General features: G+C 38.9%; 1 protein-coding gene across 7 annotated transcripts in view; it reads left to right on the top strand.

Annotated features, from left to right (window-relative positions):
• Positions 1-20,738, top strand: part of HECW2 (HECT, C2 and WW domain containing E3 ubiquitin protein ligase 2) — a 335,844-nt gene that overhangs the window by 202,192 nt on the left and 112,914 nt on the right. For all 7 annotated transcript variants that reach the window (XM_019741310.2, XM_019741308.2, XM_074339576.1 and 4 more), the window contains 6 exons: positions 334-409; positions 4,484-4,653; positions 6,985-7,127; positions 11,721-11,821; positions 12,253-13,593; positions 14,849-14,944. In XM_019741310.2, the coding sequence (XP_019596869.2) occupies positions 334-409; positions 4,484-4,653; positions 6,985-7,127; positions 11,721-11,821; positions 12,253-13,593; positions 14,849-14,944 (1,927 nt within the window). The remainder of the gene's footprint in view (positions 1-333; positions 410-4,483; positions 4,654-6,984; positions 7,128-11,720; positions 11,822-12,252; positions 13,594-14,848; positions 14,945-20,738) is intronic.

Below are 20,738 nucleotides of genomic sequence, written 5' to 3'. Positions count from 1 at the left end.
GTAATAGCAATGTAAGTACATTTATTACATAGTAACTATATTCTTATGAAAGAAATAAAAGGAACAAAGCAAACTGATTCATGTCCCAGGGAATTTAGAAGCTCATGTTGACTTCATTTGGGGTGATGATTAAGTATGGGCATGATCCTTTCTCTCATCTCCAAGAATCTGCATTTGTGTCTCAGTTCCAAGATTTGTAGCGTATGAAAAGGCATATACTAAATACATGTTTGATACAAAAATCACCGTGTTTGCAAACATGCGTGATTCCTGAAGAAGGTTGAATGGCATCATACTCCTGTGAAAGTTCAGACATGTGTTTTTTCTGTGCAGATGGGGGCAGAAGGAATGGAAGGAGGTGCTTCAGGAAGTCAGCATTCTCGGAAACTTGTCAGCTTTACATTGTCAGGTAAGGATGTCTTTAAGCATGATGTCCAGTTTGAAAGTGTGCAATTTCAAAGGCAGGAACAGTCACATCTTTCCACAGATTCTCATATGTAAACTAGTTATTTATTTATTTGGGGGTAATATTTCTGAAATTCAAGTATATCTCTACCTTGATAACATTAGATTATTGATATTAGCTCATAATATATTTCTTATAACAAGTTTTCAGATGATAAAAAGGCTATAACTATGTATAATTATTTTTTAAAAAAACCACACTGTAAGGTAATATGTGCTAACCCCACTGTCGGGCTTTGTTGATTGGTTGGAAACAATTTGTGCTTACCTCATCTGGAGAAAGGAAAAATTTGGAAACTAGGGGGAAAAAAGCCAAGGGGTACTCCTCTTTCTGTGGAGGAATACACAGAAAAATTGGAAAATGGATAAAACTTTTGTTTTTTGTTTTTTTGTCTAGTAAGATATTCTTATCACTTGTTTATCATAAAACTGAAGCACTGCTTTTCAGGTTGTGAGTTGGAACTTGTGTGGTTTATAAGATTAATTTAGTTGAAACTAGCAATTAAAAAGAAAATAGATAAAAATCTGAGTTTCCACCAAAGGGAAATATTTTTTTTTGTAGAACATCAATTTATAGAAACTGAATTTTTTGACACAGAAAATATACACCCCTATGTATGTTTATACTGGGTTTGAATGTAAAATGTATTTTATATGTAGGTTACTGTCAAAAAAGTTTGAAAGCCACTGATTTTTAAAAAAAATTAATTGGCAATCATAAAGTCAAGAATACTCTAAAAAAAATCAGTATTTGAAATGGACTTCTAAAACAGAAAACTGTAGTACAATATGTACAAAATAAAGTCTAACAGATGTCTGTCACTGTAAGATACTTTGTTTCCATTTTTCCGTTGGTGAAGTGCTGCTGAAATTTAAACTAGATTCACTTTCTTGGCTGCAAAATATGTGAACAGACATTCTCAAGAGTGAGAGTTAGAAGGCTGGTCTTGGAAACAGACATTTCCGTGATGCATTAATTATCACATAGGACAAAATTGTTTACAGTAGTTCATTGCTGGCCGATGGCTTCCAAGTATCCATGTCTAGTCTTGCATGTTCCTTCACCTCCAATAGGATGTTACTTACTATGAAAGCTCTTTTTGTTTTCATTCTCTGGTAAATCTCAGAGGTGGTAAACTGGTGGTTTTTGGTTCAGATCTGGTCTATACATATGTTTGGTTGAAACCCTCAAGGTTTAAAAAACACCTCAGTTTTAGAAGGGCATGTAGAAGTACCACTACCTGTGACACTACTCCCCGATCCCCCGTATCTGTCTGTCTCCTGAAAACATTTCGGTTGGCTCCCGGTGCTTTAGGCCTTCACAGTCCTGAGGGGTTGGTTGCAGCTACAGAAATCCGTCCTTTATAGGTTGGCAACAATTAGCCAACATTCATGGCTCAGAAAATTTAATTTGACCATACGTACCACGGTTTTCTTAGTTTAGAAGCATTGTCCTATGCTTGCAAGGGATCAATATCATCTTAAATATGACACACATATTGATTTTGACTCCAGAGGGGTGTTAATCAACTCACTGTGGGAGAATGACACTCTAGAAGGTGAAAATCCCAGGATTTTTTCCTAAAAAAGTGGGAAATACGCTTTGGGGCACAACCAAATATTTCTTCTTTAAATAAAAGTTCTTCCAATATCCCACCTCAGTACACATGGAGGCTAACTACAAGTCTGTCTTATTTCCTACCAGATATTTAGACATTTGCAGATGGTATACAGAAATGGCTAACATTACAGAAGATGAAAGCAATTCTATGACGATAACTCTAAAAAATGAGGTTGTAGCATACTGACAGTGAATGATAATATTTATCCGAGAGCATTTAAGCCCTGGAATGGCTGACTACAAATGCTCTACTCTTGATTATATATGGATAAGTAGGGACACAAATAATTGAACTCTACAGCGAAACCAAAATTGTGTTTTGATTAATGTCTTAAACCTCTTCTCCAAATAAGACTTTAAACTAGGTTATTTAACATGTCATACCTTTGTGACTTTGAGTCCTTCATTGGTCTCATAGGTGATTTGGATATTTATGAGCAATAAAATGTATTAGACAAAAGAGAGAAACAAGAACAAAAACAAGGTGGCTAAAGAGAACTGAATAATCAGACTACAAATAATTGGTATTTTATTGTGTTTCTTAATGAAGATTTATTTGTACAGTGTCTCTTGGGGACAAGTTTGGTATGAGGGTTAACAGTGACTTCTTTTATCACAGTGGCTTAATCTTCTGATGGAATTCTTTTTGTTCGAAGGAATGTTTTGCATGAATAATTTAGCTCCGTCAGACTTTGTGGCAGCCATTTCTGTACATGTTACTCCTCTCATTTATTGCAAAAAAAAAATAAAAAAAAATCCCATTTAGAAATAGATTTACTATCTAAAGAATATTGTTCTGTCTTTGACTCTGAGGCGACCATAATCAAAAAAGGTAAGAAAATAAATATGTAAATAGCATTTTTCTTTCAAGGGCATGTTATACTACACAAAGCCAAGTGAAAACATACAGCATTATTAAATGGATAGTAAGATGCAAATGCTGTGTTGTAATGACAACATAATTTAGGAAGTGCCAGGCATGGGCACTATAAGGCTAATGAAATTACAGCAGCTTCTTAGAAGTGCCTGTCTAGTTCTTTACTCATCTTTCCTTTCTCTCTGTGGTTTTCGGATCAAAGATCTTACTCTGTTTCATCGAGCATTCTTACCATAAGGTCCTCTTGTCTGAATTTTTCAATCTTTGCCAACATGTTAAACCGCTTCCCTCTCCTGCCAGTTATGTGTCATTAGACAGTCCCGGTCTGTTTTCATCACACAGATATCTAGGCCACAAGCTCTTGTTGGCCTACATGAGGAGGTGAGCCCCCTCCAGGGAGCACTCACTAGAGAATCTGGTTCTATGGGCAATCCCAGGCCAGTTCTGTCCTTTTAAGAAAGACTTTGTGTTTCAGAAATGCGGTGAAGTAGGATGACTCTGGTGACCTCCTATAATTTAGGGTCACTCTACAGGGTCTCTACCCCAACCCATCTGGGTAATCCAACAGTCTTAGAAGGTTCAGAGGCCATCTGCAGAATTTCTGTGTGAACCAATGTTCAGGACCTCTTTAGATTGATCATAACTGCATAAAGTTACCTAGAAGCAGTATTCTTCAGAAGCTTTCAAGATCACTTTGCTGTCAGGCCGACCTCATTCAAACTGATATTCTCAGAAAGGTGCTGGGGACTCAGCAAAACCAGGTTCATTTCCTGACATTTTTGTATCCCTTAGCCTGGCCATTTTAAAAAGTGTCCGTCTCTTCACTAACCAGACTTTAGCAGCTCACATAGTGGGAAATAGCAATTGGTGAATCTCAGATGAGTTATGGCACATTCATCAAATATTTAAATTACTTAACAGGCTATTGGAAAAGTAACCACACAATTATTTAATATAGCAGGTAGCATTCAAATTTTAGGAATATTGCTGGTCTCCATTTTCCCCAAAACATTCATTATAGTTGTGGAACATATGTGACGTTTTACATGTGGCACGACTGTGTGCTCTGAAGTTTCATCCCCAATTAAGCTTAGGTCATGCATTTCACATATGTATATAGATGATTGATTTTTCTCTCATGAAAGAACATACGGGTTTTCTTTTTTTAAGTGATTGGTTTACTAAGGATCTCTCTCAAGACATTATTTGAAATGCTGATTGCCAAACCACATAGAAAAAGTTGGTGAAGATGCATGTGTTACAATCAAAACAGTTCCCAGGAGGTCACTTGAGGTGTGTAAAGTGGTGGTAAAAGTTCAGCTTCATTTTTGCAGGAATTACTCATGACCCACTTGTCCTTACTGACCTAAGCAATCATAGTGTGAATAACTTTGTTATTGTTTTACCAAATAGTTTCGGTTTAGAGCTTCTTATGTGACTATTTAAAAACACATTGTCATTGAACTGCTCATCCTGCTCTCCCTTTTCCTCTCCCTCTTTGTCTTTCTTTTTCTTTAAAGATCTAAGAGCAGTTGGACTAAAGAAAGGGATGTTTTTCAACCCTGACCCTTACCTGAAGATGTCCATCCAGCCAGGGAAGAAGAGCAGTTTCCCCACTTGCGCTCACCATGGGCAGGAGAGAAGGTCTACCATCATCAGTAACACCACTAATCCAATTTGGCACCGAGAGGTAAGGTGATCCTCAGGGGTCTTGTACTTGACAGTTAGGGAGTCAGCCAACTCCGTCTCTCTCCTCTGGACTCTGTGCATCACTGAGTTGTTTATGGGTGTGGACAAGATGGTTGCGGTGTCTAGGGGATCTGTTTGAAAGAGGGTACTGTGAGAAGGACATATTCCCTTCTAGCCAGGGCTGGGTCTAGGATAAGGCGTGTGAGGCACTCACCTCATGTGCACAATTTAAAGGATGTTAAAAGACTAAAAAAATCAAAATAAACACTTGAATGAAATATTTTTTTAAAAAATTGATACGAAAAACTCCAATGAACAAAATATTAAAATTTGAAGTAAGAAAGGGATTGGGAACACTGCCTTACAGAGCCATATAGAACCTTGAAGCAGAAGGAAAAATCAGTAATAATGATCCTGTTTTTATTTAAACATTTGACATTTTGTTCTACCATGTATACAGTACAAATGAAAGGAATTTTTCTGCCTACAGACTTTGGCAAATGTTTTTTGGGTTTCTAGATTTCAGTCAGTTAAATGAGCGATTCAAAGAGTTGTCATCTTGAGTGAAACCAGATTGTGTTGGTGGTACTTTAGACTTCCTCACAGCGACATTATGCTTCCAGTCATCTTAGTGCAGCATGTCAGGAAAATCAAGCAAAGGGTTTTCTCATTAGAGCTACAGAAAGTCAAAGAATGAACAGAGACATCGTTTCTCATCTAGCAAGCAAAGCATGAGCTCTCTCACCATTTCTGGGGGCTCCAAGACACATTTCACATACTAGTGTTAGAGTGTTTCCTGGTAAACCTTTATTGGCATAGGAGTTATGCAATTAGTTAAATCATTCCCTAAATGTCTAATGACAATAATGTTTTAACAATGTAGAAATATTTCAATGGAGAGGGAGATAATTCAGGGGCTCTGAAACCAATTGGAGAAAAGATACACCTATTTGAGACTTGTCAGCATAGCAACTTGTTTCTCGTGGGCAGCTCTTATGGTTATTTAAACAGATAAATGTATGTTTTCTTATTCCTGGTTTTAAAGACTAGTACCTATTATCTTCAAATTGTAAATAACTTTTAAAGGCGTACAACCTAATTCAACACATTGCAAGCCTAGAAGACATAATATTTATCCCAATGTTGGCTCTAGAAGGCATACAGTAATGACACTAGCAATAACTTTATTTTCCTTAAATTTAATATTTACAAAGTTCTTAATCGTGTTACCAGTGCAAGCTTGATTGAGTGGGGAAGGAGTAAGGGATACGATTATCATCTTTCCATGTTTATGGTTAAGAAACTGACGCTTAAAAGTGTTTATGTAACTATTCAAGGCAGAAATTGTGCTTAAACTCATCTCTCTTGTTGTAAGCAAGTGCATTTTTCATTAAGCAGATGACTAAACTGCGTGGCCTTTTGAAGAACTTCATTAACTTAGTGATGCTAAAGTGTAAAGCTGGCTAACAGTCTTCACATCACTGTGGTTGTATAAATACTGTCAGGGAAGGAGAGAAATGATTCAGGTTAGATTCCTCGCGCCATCACTTACTGTTCCTGAGATCCTCATCGTTAAAAAGACAATGTTATGTTTGTGAAGACTAAATGAAGGTGGTACATGTGAAAGTCTTTGTAAATGAGTAAAGCTCTTTATATTTATTTTATATCCTTATTAATATCTAATACTGTTTTCTCCAGTGGTATTCTTAAACAGAACCACAAAGCTTATCTTAACCTCATACTTTTATTGTTCTGTCCCAGGAGAAATGACCCTGTGTGCCTTTTAAAAGTTGAGTAATTTCCATTTAAACATTGTTTTATTTTAATATTTACCAGGGAAATCATAGAATTCTATAGATGTTCCTACTCTGACCAAGTGAAGATGTATTTTAACCTATGTTGTGCAACTTCAAAATGCTGTGGGATGAGGAATTAAAATTGCCATTAATCAAATATATTGGCTAATTTGAAACCATCCTATAATAGGATATTGAACTTCAAAGAATTAAGATACAGTAAATGTAGCGAGCACTAAAATTGTACTCTGCACAATTTAATATTTGATAGCATCTCCTAAAACTGCTGAACCGGGAACGGTTGGATGATTAAAGGGGCTCCTTTTTCATATAGGTCCTTAACTGTTGCTTTTTAATCATTTTGAATGTTAATGATTCTGAGTTAATAAAGTATTGACAATAGCTGCAGATATTTCTAGCAATATGGGACTGTATGTCATTAGGATTTAAGGGACGCCATTTTCTGTAATAGTAAATGATATAATTTTATATTTCTCTTTTTTTTAATCAACATGTTACTCTGTTTTTGTTTTCAGAAATATTCGTTTTTTGCACTTCTTACTGATGTCTTAGAAATTGAAATTAAAGACAAATTTGCCAAGAGCCGTCCTATCATCAAGCGTTTTCTGGGAAAACTAACCATTCCAGTCCAGAGACTGCTGGAGCGGCAAGCCATCGGGTAATCAGCCCCCACTTGTAGGGATCTTCGTGAGATTAGTTTGTACAGAAACAGCTGAAACGATACTTTCATTTTCAGTCCTAGGACTTTTGTTACTGACAAAAAAAGTGATAATTCTTTTAAAACTGAAAGTGCTCGTATACTCATTAAAATGTGCAGGACAAAAAGTACTTTGTTTTAACTATATACCTTTTTCTTTTTGTATCTATCTTTTCCAAGATTTACCTTCCGCTAGCATTTCAGCACCAAATGTCATAGTGTTCAATTGCTTTTGACTATATTGAAATCTTGTTATAAAAGCCTCTTCCTAGATCAGGATCCTAATGTCCGATTGACACCTCCCTTAACCTGATTAATCACATCCAGAGAACTTGTTATTCCTGAAAGACAAAAACTGCCATGTTTTGGAGCCATTTCAAACAAGACTTAGACTCTGAAGAAGTATTAGAGTAGAGCTCCGAGACATATGCATTCATTCAGGCAACTAAAATTTACTTTTGATGTGTTTTCTTTCTGTGAGCTTTTTGTAAATTGTGAATAAAGTAGTTAAGAAATCATAGCGTGCCTCCCTCCCTTATTATAAATGGTATATACATTTTTGCATAGTGAGTACCAGCAAATTCAGTATCATTGGTGCTCAGAGGTAGCTCTGGGGGACAACTTCTTGGATCTGTTTCATTGTGGGAGAACATTATGATCGTGTGGTGGTGGTGGTGGTGGTGGTGGGGGTGGTGGTGGTGGCAGCATTAGTAAACCAAAAAGGTGCTGAGCACTTTGTATGTGTCAGGAATTAAGTACGTTATACTCATTAGCTCATGTAATCTCAACTCTATGAAGTAAATAATGTGCTTATACCCATTTCAAAGATGAGGACTCTGAGGCTACCAAGCAAGAGGTGGAGCTGGGATTTCAGTTCAGATCAGTCTGCTCTAGAACCTTGGCTTCTCTGCCCCACCTTAAGGACTGGAAGGTGTTGAAATGTCATAGTGCTCGAGCTAACTGAGGAAGGTGGATCATCCTATTGGTTCTGCAGCTACTGAACTGTTCATCACAGCTTCCTTGGGCATTAGTTTCCTTACCTGAAAGATGAAGCATTTAGACCAGATGATCTCTACGGCCCCTTAAAAATCTGAAACTAAGAGATTCTAATAGATTCTAATTCTCTGGCTATCAGACGCAATGGAATTTGTGGTTGAGCCAGCCCACATGAAGTATAAATATTATACTGAAATTCTAGCAGCCTGGTTTATCTGATAAAAGCTAGGAAATCACAGTTGTTTTTAAGGATAACAATTATTGCTTCCAGTAGAAATAATGTACTTTGGGAAGTTTTTTAAAATTATTTTTTGGGATTTGTAGAAAGTGGAAGATTATAAAAAGCAAGAATTATCTACGGCAAATATGCCTGCCATTTTATATACATAATTATATAACTTGCACAATATATATGACACTTGGTAGAAGTGTTAATTTATGTATGCCAGAAAGAATGATCAAGGAAAAATAAAACCTTGTCAGTTCTTAAAGCTATTGTTGACTTGCTGGCTTTTCATTTAGTCTTTTAAAGAACTGGACACCTAGAGAACTGCTAGTCATAGATTCCATGTATTAGAAAGAAGTCCATCATTAATTTATAAAATATCAAAATTATTAAATATTCTTATATAAGTACATTAAAAGCATTGTCTGATATAGGTGCTTAGGGGTTCACTGTATCAAATAAGAATGATACATACCACATATTAGTACATCAGATATTAGCATCTAAACACATATTTCTAATCTGATTATTGCTTTCCATCTAATAATGGATATGTCTTTAAAAATGCTGGGTTTTCTTTTGCGTATGGTAGACTTCAACAATCTGAAGCATTTGTGGTTTTACAGGGTACAGTTTTATGTGTGTGGGGGGGGGCTAGAATGCCTCACTAATTATCTATTTTGAGAGCATTTTTTTTTGAACCTGACATTTTTTCTGAGTAGCCTGCATTCTGTCCAAAAAGCACATCACTGTGATTACATCAGTCAAGTAGTGAGAGTTCTTTGGCACTTATTCTTTATGATTATATATCATAATAGTATATAATGTATTGTTTGCAATAATGTACCATAGCAAGAGGCAGGATGAGTCAGATGAGACTAGAGAAGAATAAGAAAGCAGGGGAATCCCCTAACAGGCAACCAGCAAAGGGTGAAACCCTTGGCTCGGAATCTCCAAATATGGAGGAGTTCCTGTATTTATACGTTGAGTAGTGGAATTGAATATCTTGTCAGTTCGGTTAATAAACAGCACTAACACCTGTTAAAATTCTTTTTTTCCAAGTAAAGAGTCTCATTTGTTAATTTATTCAATGTGTGTGTGTGTGTGTGTACTTATATAGTGTCTACTAAATGTTTAGCACTATATTGTGTCTTAGGGATATGATAGAGAACAAAACAGATAGATGTAGTCCTTTCCTTATAATTCCTGCTAAGCATTTCTTTCCTAGCTAAAATCCATCACTTTATAAATCTTCATCATTAATACCAACACTTTTAATGGCCAAGGAGGAGAAGAGGAGGGTCAATTTATTTTAAACAAAAGTAAATAAATAAATAAAGATTGTATTATTCCAGGACTGAATGTCCAAAGAGATGGGCAAGGAACCACCATGTGGAGATCAGGTGCACGTAATGTGCTACTGGGTTCATACATTAGTGGACAGGGATGGAGCATTGTGCGTCAGGCACTGTTTAAATGCTGGGAAGACAGTGGTGAGAGAAAGAAAAAGGCACCCCTGCTATTTTGCAGATTATAGCCATTATATAACCTTATTGGAACACTAATGTTAAAATCCCTATTATGTCTAATAGTTTTTACAAATCCCTTTATATCCCTTCATAGAAATTTTTTTTAAATTACCAGTTTATGTAGAAAAAGTATTATGATAGCCGTCACATTGAGGTGAGCCACAAGTAAATACAGCATTAAAATACATATTACTGATAGCAACCTGGGATCACTGAGATTTTACATAAATGAGACTGTGATACGGTGACAGCAGAGCAGGGCCTGGCTTCTGTGTTAGATGAATCCATGTCTAATCCTGGTTCTGTTACTTAATAGTTGTCTAGCCTTGGGCGAGTTACTTATCCTCCCCCTGCTTTCATTGCTCTTCTAGAAAACAGGGCTACTGCTTCCCTCACAGGGTTGCTAGAAGGATTAAAAGAGATAATGCATGCAAAGCCCTTAGCAGAGAGTAAGTGACACACAGTAGGCACTCAGTTTGGGGAAACAAAACATTTTAAAAGCATCACTCAAGAAAAAAAAATTATTGCTGTTTTTCTAGGGAAGAAAAACAACAAGGTAAAGGGTATAATCTTACTGTTCTATGAAATGCTTGCTATGAAGTCAAAGAAATTCATAAGAGCCGAACTGGGATTTTACATTAGCATGTGTTCTTTTAAGTGGCTAACACCTATTTAGAATTGTACTAAGAAGGTAGAGAAGAACAAACAATTAATTAGGAAGATTAATAGTAAATTTATTTAGACTAGCGGCTCTAAACTGTACTGTGGTGCAAACAAATGCTAAGTAGAGACTTTGTGTTTTCCTCCCTAAATTGCCATTAGAGGGCAGTGTGAGAGCAGAGATGGTATGATTTGGTAGTATGCCTTTAGTACTATTTTCCTTAAATGTAAATCGGATTCGGAATGAAAGTTACTTGCATACAAAGAAATAATGTAATTGCATTTGACTTTGATAAATAAACATAGAATTGAAAAAGATGGACAACTCCATCCTTGAGGAGCTGGTAGCCTGGGCCTGCAGCCAAGGTAGGGCAGAAATCGGGCAGGCCCATATGTGGTCCTCTCCAGCACGCCTTCAAGTGTGGCAATAAGACACATCTAGCTTCTCCAGTCATCCCATCAGTATCACTCACAGGCCACCCTGAGAATCACTGATGGCCAGGCTCCTCCACAGTGAGAGCCAACAGGTCCAGCCCCCTTACTTTACAGGTGAGGAAAGTGAGGTTCAAGGGTCCCCAGCCCCTCACACAGCTGGAGCAGCTGTCAGACGTGGCCTGTTCTCATGCTGCTCTCTCCTGACTTCCAGCTCCCATTCTTCAGAACACAGCTGCACAGTGCCCTCCAAGCCAGCATGTGTGTGTTCTTTCAGAACCAGCTTCCTACCATGCTTAATGCTGAGGAACCAGGCCTCTATACTTTTACACTTGAGTCCAAAGACACCTAAAATTTTAGGCCTTTCACACTGATGACTTTCAAAACTCCCTTTACCTGGTCCCTCTTAGTAGTGAGAGAGCAAATCAATCCCCTTTTTAAAAAATCATGTAATGATAGTGTATTGCATTTTGTGTTTTTACTAATAATTTTCCTTTAGACAAGATTTCCTTTTATCCCTGGATTTATAAGTATTCACTTGAGGGAATGAAAATGTTACACTGGACTCTAACATGCCTTTGAGTGTTTTATTTTCTTATGAGTCTGAAAGTTTTAAGAGAAATATGTAGGATTTGGGGGGTGGCCTGTGGGAAGAAGGCAAAGGCTGACAGCAGTGTAGTAAGGATGAAACAATCATTTCTCCTCTTGCAGTGACCAAATGCTCAGCTACAACCTTGGCAGAAGGCTCCCAGCTGACCACGTGAGTGGGTACCTTCAGTTTAAAGTGGAGGTTACGTCTTCTATGCATGAAGGTGAGATAATCTGTATAAATACATCGCTGTAGGAAAACTTGTTAAATCTTACTCTGTTGTCAGTGTGCATTTCAATAAAATGAAACTTGTGTCCTGTTCTGAAAATAAAATAGCTATCAAAACTCCTGCCGGTATTTTCCAAGCAGACATGAACACTTGTTTATCAAAATATCTGTTGGGTTTATGTCCACGTTTGGAAACTGGGCTGTAGGATTTCCAGCAGTAGTGGACATACATGCCTCATATGTCAAACTGACCAGCAGTATGCTTGTTTAGTCGTGAATAGTGAATCTTAGCAAGTCGGCAATACTGTAAAGAGGCCTTATTGGGATGACTGAATTCTTTGAGTTGATTGGTGGCAAAGTAATAGGACACTAAAAGGTCATTTGTTATTACTACTTCATTTTTATAAATGCTATGTTCTCCTTCAGGTGCTTCTCCAGAAGCTGTTGGCACAATGCTTGGAGTCAATACTGTGAATGGAGACCTAGGAAGCCCTTCTGATGAGGAGGACATGCCAGGGGGCCATCACGACAGCACGGTTTGTTCCAATGGACCAGTTTCTGAGGAAAGTGCCGATGGGACCCCCAAACATTCTTTCAGGACTAGCTCTACTTTGGAAATAGACACAGAGGATTTAACCTCTACTTCTTCAAGGACCTCACCTCCCAGAGGACGTCAGGATTCACTCAATGATTATTTAGATGCGATTGAACACAATGGCCATTCCAGGCCGGGCACAGCTACTTGCTCAGAGAGGTCTATGGGAGCCTCTCCAAAACTAAGGAGTAGTTTTCCCACCGACACAAGACTCAATGCAATGCTTCACATCGACTCAGATGAAGAAGACCACGAGTTCCAGCAAGACCTGGGTTATCCATCTTCTTTGGAGGAGGAAGGAGGGTTAATAATGTTTAGCAGGGCATCAAGAACTGACGATGCAAGCCTGACGTCTCAGACAAAGCCAGAAGACAACCCGATGGAAGTGGAGGAAGCTTCCATAAATGAGGCTGCTTCCTTCGAGGATAAGCCGGAAAATCTTCCAGAGCTTACGGAGAACTCCTTACCCTCAGGCCCAGTCCCAGATGAAGGTGAAAATGGCCCAGAGTCTCAACAACTCAGTGCTGAGCAGGGCAGTGCCGAATTGTGTGGTTCTCAAGAGGTGGATCAGCCCACGAGTGGGGCAGACACGGGGACTTCGGACACGTCAGGAGGAAGCCGGAGAGCCATCAGTGAGACTGAGTCCCTGGATCAGGGGTCTGAGCCTTCCCAGGTGTCCTCTGAAACGGAGCCCAGTGACCCTGCCAGGACAGAGAGCGTGAGTGAGGCCAGCACCAGGCCTGAGGGAGAGAGTGACCTGGAAGGCGCCGACAGCTCCTGCAACGAGAGCGTTACCACTCAGTTGTCCTCAGTGGAGACGCGGTGCTCATCTCTCGAGAGTGCACGGTTTCCCGAAACCCCAGCCTTTTCTTCTCAGGAGGAGGAAGATGGAGCCTGTGCAGCAGAGCCCAGCAGCAGTGGCCCTGCTGAACAGTCACAGGATTCCATATGCACTCCTGGTTCTTTACCTGTGGTGCAGATGCCCAGTGGAGAGGAGGAAGGGCAAGGGGCAGAATCGGCCCCTTTACTGGACCAAGACGAGCTGGGGGAGGTCTGGCAGCGGAGGGGCAGCCTGGAGGGAGCTGCTGCTGCTGAGAGCCAGGCCCAGGAAGACGGGGATGCCCAGGGGGCTTGTGAAGGGGCCACCGCCCAAGAGGAGGGCGCTACTGGAGGTAGGGTGTGGAAGACAACATATCTCTTGGTTCACACACACCTGCTCAAAGAGAAGTTCTGTGGGTTTTGTCCCTTAATGTAAATTATACTGCAGGTCGACTGTTATCTGAATTCTCCACCTTGGGGTTCAACGGTTAGCTTTGTTATGATTTTTATAGTGGATCTTCTGTTGCTGAGATAAGAGGCCTGCCAATAATAGTCTTCAGACTTAAATAATAAATCTCGAAGCTCTGCATTAGGAGTACACGGTGGGGACCTGCTCTCCCCAGGAAGATGACCCGTGGGAGGGAGGGCACCCCTGTCCACACAGGACTGGAGGGCAGGAGTGCCTGTGCGTGCCCCAACATGGCATCCAGGGGGCACAGGGCCCTGTCCCCTGTCTGGGCAATATAAAACAAAACAAAACAAAAACAAACTTAAATAGTGACTCTCTGGTGGGAGCTGGGTTTGTAGATAAAGAAAACCCAAACAGGCCAGCAACTTCAATGTAATGTAATCTGCAGAGGTTTTCACAGACACTTTCAGGTCACTCCTTGTTGCATAAAACCTTCAAAACAAAGTTAATGTGCGTTGCATCAAATGTAATATTTTTGCCTTCTGTTTGAGTGTCCAAGGATGTGAATTTACACATAAAATAATGTGTTATGTCTCAATGAATGTGACTCAGTAGAATGATCCCTTTAAAATGTTCTATTATGGGTGCATCAAAAGTTGAGGCTACTTTCATATGCCTAAATAACATACTCAGAAATAGGAATGCTGCTCTGTGATTTATTTTTTCCACCTAAAGTATGCCCCTTATTCTTCCTCTTCCTTTTTTTTTGTTTTGCTTTGTTTTGGTTTTGTTTCTTTCATTATCTTGTGGCTATTACGTGACCCTAAAGCTTTAGTACATGACCAGGATGGAGGTCAGGGTGGGAAAAGATGGAGAAGAAGGGATGGGTGAGGATGGACATCTATCCAGGAGACTCTTTTCTGAGCAAGCATTCACATCCTGTTCTCTTTTTGTTTCTGGGCTTCATATGAGAAATGAGACTAAAGAGAAAAAAGAGATGAGCCCCAGGATTTATGTTAGGTTTAAAAAAAAAAAAAAATTATTAAAGTATAATAGGCATATAATCAATTTCAGGTGTACATGTTAGTTTTGTGGGGTTTCTTTGTTTTTTGGGTTTTTTTTTGGTTTCTTTGTTTTTTGACTGTTTTGACACTAACGGGGAAAACAATGCCTGGATAACTTTTTACCTTTAATCCTAGGCTCTCCAGCCAACGGCCACCAGCCACTGCGATCTCTGCCTTCTGTGCGCCAGGATGTTAGCCGATACCAGAGGGTGGACGAAGCTCTTCCACCAAGTGAGAACCTGTTAACTAAAGGGCTCACCTTGATCAAAGGATACAAGGGTGGCAGGACCCAGGGGACCTAAAGGATGGATGCCTCGTCCCCAAAAGGAAGGGACCTGGGGGCTGTCACCTGACACAACAGATATAGTCTAGAAAGTGCTGTGCTGATGTCTCCTGTCTGGCACTGCCAAATGAAAAGGCAGCTGGGGGGGAAAAGTAAATACTGTGATGCCTGTGGAGTAAATAGTGTAATCAGGGAAATAGATCCAGGTATTTTAGACAATTGGGTGTATGATAGAATTTTTTTTTTAATTATGCCTAATGGCAGGACAAATTCTGTTAGTAGGCAAATTGGTATAATCTCTTAGAAGAGCCTCACTCTAGGTAATGCACTGCTTTTTATTCACTTACAAGATTTTAAATCATTCAATACAGGGTTCTGGGTTTTTTCTTAGGACTATACAGAGACGCGATACTAATTTCAGAAATCAGTCTACCACTTATTTGGAGCATGACAATTGTCTGGGGATTTGAAAGTTGTTTCTTTTTTTTTTTTTTTTTTTTTTACTTTAAAGAAACACGTAACATTTAAAGGAGAAATGGATGAGGACTAGGGATGCTGGGAGATAATTATGCAACCTGCATTCAAAGGTCTGAGTGAGGCCCATGGCCAGTCATAATCAGGACATAATTTAAACTCAATTTAAGTTTCTAGAATCCCTGAAAGCAATATTACTCTGTGAGAGCAAAGCATTTTGATGAACAATAACAAAGCTCAGTAAGTACTGCTTTTAAGAACAGATTGGAAAATACATCTTTCTATCTTCTTGCTTTCCCTTATTTACCTCCTCTACTCACCCATCTTATATGTGATTATGGCAAGAGGCCAATGCCTTTGGCCCTCTGTGTCTTAAAAATGGTGAGACAGAAAGGGGTGGGAAGAATAGGCAGTTAAAGGGCTAACATGCTGAGTGGTTAGTTTTGGTGAGTGCCAACAAAAAAGCTGAGTGGTACTTTGTACAATTTGTCAAAATGTTGCCTTGATCCTTTTGAAATTCTGTTGCATGAAATTCTTGTTTGTATGTTTGGATAACTGAGGATAGTTACTCATAGGAAACATATATTGTAAGCCATTTTTTAAAAATCAAGAGCTTAATTAACCATTGTGTCATCTTAATCAAGTGGGGGAAAATAACTTCCTTATTGTTTACCCTTCAAGAAAAGATTAGAGGCAGAAAAGAAAAAAATATTCCTGGGAGATATTTAGATATAATTGGAGAAAAGTGAATTAGGAACATCAGAAGAAAATCCTGAGAGAACTGTGATTATATGCATATGTGAATTAATAGTAAGTAAATCAAGTTACACAGATCTGGAGAAAGGCACAGCATTGCATTGTGTATGGATACCTGACACCCCCCTGAACACATCTAATTGCTCTGACTTTTGTTGGACCATGATTTTGGTCTCTAAATTGTATTTATTAAAGACAGATGCTTTCCTAATGAAGTTATGACCAATATTTCAGTGCATTTATTTAAACACTGATGTTTGCATTCCACAGATAGAATATGTCTTAGGATTTTTAAAAAAAATATAAACATTTGGTAGTTCATTTTAATAAATTGATTTATTCAAAGGTAAAAAGGCAATTTGATAGCATATCCAATTTAAGGAGTGACTAATGAACAAGAGGAAAATTCTTAAGATAAGTTGTTTCCTCTTATGCAACTTGAAAATTTGGGGGTTTGTATTACACTTGGATATAGGGTACAGATTGTGGTGTGAGCATACCGGATAACTGTTCAACTCTGTCCCCACACTGCTTTGCCCCCTCCTATTCCCAGTCAGTCTAATCCTTCCAACAGTTTATTTCATCACTTGGCTACCCCTGCTAGTTGTCTGTCCCCACCCCAGCCAGTTCTCTGCCTTACTTTCCTGATTGGGCAACTCTGCTACAATGTCTGGCCAGGCCTCTGACTTAAAGCTGTGACTTTCTGCACCCCACTCTGTCTTGAGTCTTCTGCCTTCACACAGCGTCTCCTGGGAGGCTCAGCTAAGGGGAGTCGGGTCAGTGTGCAGAGTGGTCCATCTCTTCAATTATTTTAAGGCTAACAGTTATACTTCTAACACTGTTAATTATAATACCTCAAACTTGTGTCGTGCTTTACAATTTACAAAGCACCTTTACATGCTTTCCTTTAAAAAAAAATTCTTTGTAAATTTTGTAAGGTAGGTCACGCAAGTAATTTATACATCAATGGGTAGAAATCAGCTAGTCTGATTCTTCCATTTTAAAGATGAGAAACTGAAGCCCAGATAAATTCATAACTTGTTTAAGATCCCATACTAGTAAAAGTTGAGACAGAGTCTCAAACATTCCTTCTCCTCTATCAGGTATTCTGATCTAAGATTAGAAGGGAATGGACTATTGTGTGGGTAGGTGAATGTAAATTCTGAAAGTTTGGTTAACTGACAGAGAGGAGGCCGATAGTGTGGTACGTTATCTACTATGAGGTGCAAGCAACACCTCAAGTCAGAGCGTTTGGGGTTATACTGAAACTTTATTATACTGTAGTTTTGAGGTCAGATCCAGGAAGGCTCAAAAACTGCTTTCTTTTCCTTCCTGGTGGTCCAACAAGTATAGGAGAGGTGGTCACAGTGACAGTTTGAGCAGCTATCTCGTGGCCCAGACGGGTTGCTCTGTGAAGCATCTGTTTCATAGTCAGACGTGCCTTTCCCTCTGTGTATCGGTCACTATCTCCAGAACCATGGGACAGGTTACTGAAGCTTAGGCTTTGATGCCCCCCATTCTTGATTCTTCCTTTTTCATGATTATTATTGTTATTTTAGCTTATTTTCACCTATAAAATACTTGGGCACTAACATATAGCGAGAAAACCATCCAGCAAACTTATGCTTCTCTCTGAAGATTTATAAACTCAATTGAGGGGATTCAGTGGTGTCCCTTGCTGTGCCATTTTATGCTTAAAGCTAATAATATGGTTAGTCTACGTAGCAGCGTTACAACTTAGTCTCTGAATACCTATTGATCTCTTTTTATGGAAAGCAGTTTTCCTTGTTTGTTTGCTTCTTCTTCCAGTCTTATTCCTCCTATCTCAGGATCAGGGAGCATTATCTTGGACTTAGTATAAAGATTGCTCAGCTCTAATGATGATCTACCAATTGGTTCTCAAAATCTTACTCTTGCTTTAGGCCACGACCTTGTGCTGTGACCTCCTGGGCTGTGTAACTTCAACCACTTGTTGAGAAACGTTCTAATGATCCATAGAAAATAAGAAAGCTCCAGGTCCTGAGAGCAGCATAGCACTGCTGAGAGCCTTCCAGGGAAGCAGCTTGAACTTGAAAATGCCCTGAATGCCTTAAAAATTTGCTGTATCTGATTCTGAGGTGATTGATGGCACTGGCAGCTGGAGGCAATGCAGGGCTGAAGTCTAGCAGAATTCATCGGCGTGACAGATCTTGGTCTTTCTAGCATTAAGATAAGTGAAGAAAGAATGGCCAGCTCAGCCCCCTCTGAAAAACTATTTATTTTTCTCTTATTGGCTCCAGTGTAATTGTGACTTAACCCATTGCTGCACTGGAAACAATAGAGAATTGTTCAATAAATGTTTTTTCCCCAAAAGTGTAGGAATAGAAATAGCTAGGGTTTCCAGGAGGGAATTCCCGCGCATTCACAGGAATTTTTTTCGCTTTCCCGTTCCGGAATCCCAAGAAAAGTTGGTCGGGAAATCGGGAAAATCGGCTCCTTGAATGCAGTAAGACCCACAATGGGAAATAAACGTAGTAGTCACAGTGTATTTCTTCTACATTTTTCCTATTTATCGCTGGGGTTTCCGGGTGGGAATTCCCGCCCGTTTTCAGGAATTTTTTTTGCTTTTCTGTTCCCAAATCCCGAGAAAAGTTGTTCAGGAAATCGGGAAAATCAGCTCCTTGAATCCAGGTGGTTGGTAGTATCAGCCATCATTCTGTGGTAATGATTCATCGTGGAGAACAGGAAACAGTTTATATCTCAAGATTTGGGAACGGGAAAGTGAAAAAAAAATTCCTGAGAACTGGCGGGAATTCCCACCTGGAAACCCTAGAAATAGGTTTAGGATGAACAGTCTAGATTAATGGATTCTTCTAGGATCCCAGGATTGTTGCCATATTGTTAGGACAAATGTGTTATTTATGTAGTATGTTCATATGGGTAGTTCTAGAAAAATACAGGGGAGCATTTATCATTTTTTGTGGTTGTGCACTTTCATTTTTAAAGCATCCTTTGAAATGAAGGCCTAAAAGGAGGCAGTGAATCGGAAAAACATGATTAATCTTAGGGTTTTGACTATGTTTAAGGCTAAGAGCTCTTATTTTCTAGAAATTAAAAGTTCTGAGAAAAGAATTGATACCTTTAAGCTACAAAGCTACATTCATCGAAATTGAAGATTAAGGTGCAAAATATGCAGCTATTTGAAATTTTTAAAAACATTTTATTCAAATATAACATACATACAGGAAAGAGCACATTCAACCTGCTGTATTCTCCCCCGCTGAGTGCCCCTGAGCAACCAGTACCACATCCGTGGCACCTAGAGGTCCCAGTCGTGACCCTCCTGTCACTAAGCCCCACTCCCGAAGGGGGGATGGGGACCTACTATCCTGACTCCAAAATCATATAATAAGTTCCAGTTATGTTTGTACTTTATACAAATGAAACCATACTTCCTTGAGTGTTAAAATAAGAAAAAAAAATCTTTTAAACACTGATGTCTAGCATCTTTCACAAAGCTTTCTTTTTTTTCCCTTAAAAGTACTTTTAGTTCATTATAACTTCACCATCTCACCATTTTGGTGGATACGATGGCTATTATAATTTTTTATAGGTTTATAAATTTTACTTCATAACATTTAGGTACTTGATGTTCTCTCAATCCAATTATAACCAATTCAAGCCCCCACTCGTATTTCCCTCCCTTCATTCACGTAGACAGTCCAATTCTGGCTTCCCCTGATAGCAATTCATTCTGTCTAGTCATTGACCTTCCTAATCTTGGCATTCACTGAGCTGTGTTCACATCTTCATCTGCTCACCCCTTATGTAAGGCTGGGTATATAGTTCATGAATAAGCATAACAATCTTTCTCAATCCGATGCCAAGTGTCCCTTTGAAACCAGCAATATAGCATTTCTCTTCATGGGGACTTAAGAAACGACCTCAATTTTAAGATATGAGATTTGATAGGGATAGTTTTAATGTGCACCAATGTCCCATGTTGTTAGAAAGCAAATATTCAGACCTTGTTTTCTTATTCTCCCCGTTGTACATAGAAATGTCTTGATCAAAATACAAATTAAGATTATTCCTGGCCTTTGTGGAAAGTGAATACAAGAATCATTCTTTTTTATGGCCTTATGTTATTTAAATTATTTGTTCATTCATTACATGCTGTGTGCAAGGCACACTGGTGAATATATTTGGAGATTCCCCCCCCCCCCATTTTGCTACCCATGTGGCTCTCATTCAGGCCACATTTCATGGGGTAAATTCTTATTTAGTTTGTCAGGGAAAAAGTTCCATCTTTGAAAATATTTTTCTTACTTTCTTTTGTCAGAAAATGGAAAGTATGCAACAATATATTTTCTGCCTTAGCTGCCAGAAAATTTAGCCAAATTGTAGTTATAACCTTATCTTGGGAGTCTGGCAACATCGCTCTTACTGCTTCCTTTAGTTGGTTTCTGTTGTTTTTATCCCTAAGTGACCTGTTCTACATTTTTTAAAGTTGGAAGCTATTGTAAACATTCT

Source organism: Rhinolophus sinicus, linkage group LG01, assembly GCF_036562045.2.
Source record: "Rhinolophus sinicus isolate RSC01 linkage group LG01, ASM3656204v1, whole genome shotgun sequence".
Classification (NCBI taxonomy): Eukaryota; Metazoa; Chordata; class Mammalia; order Chiroptera; family Rhinolophidae; genus Rhinolophus; species Rhinolophus sinicus.
The sequence above is the reverse complement of the archived record's forward strand: the minus strand, read 5'-3'. Positions and strand labels throughout refer to the sequence as shown.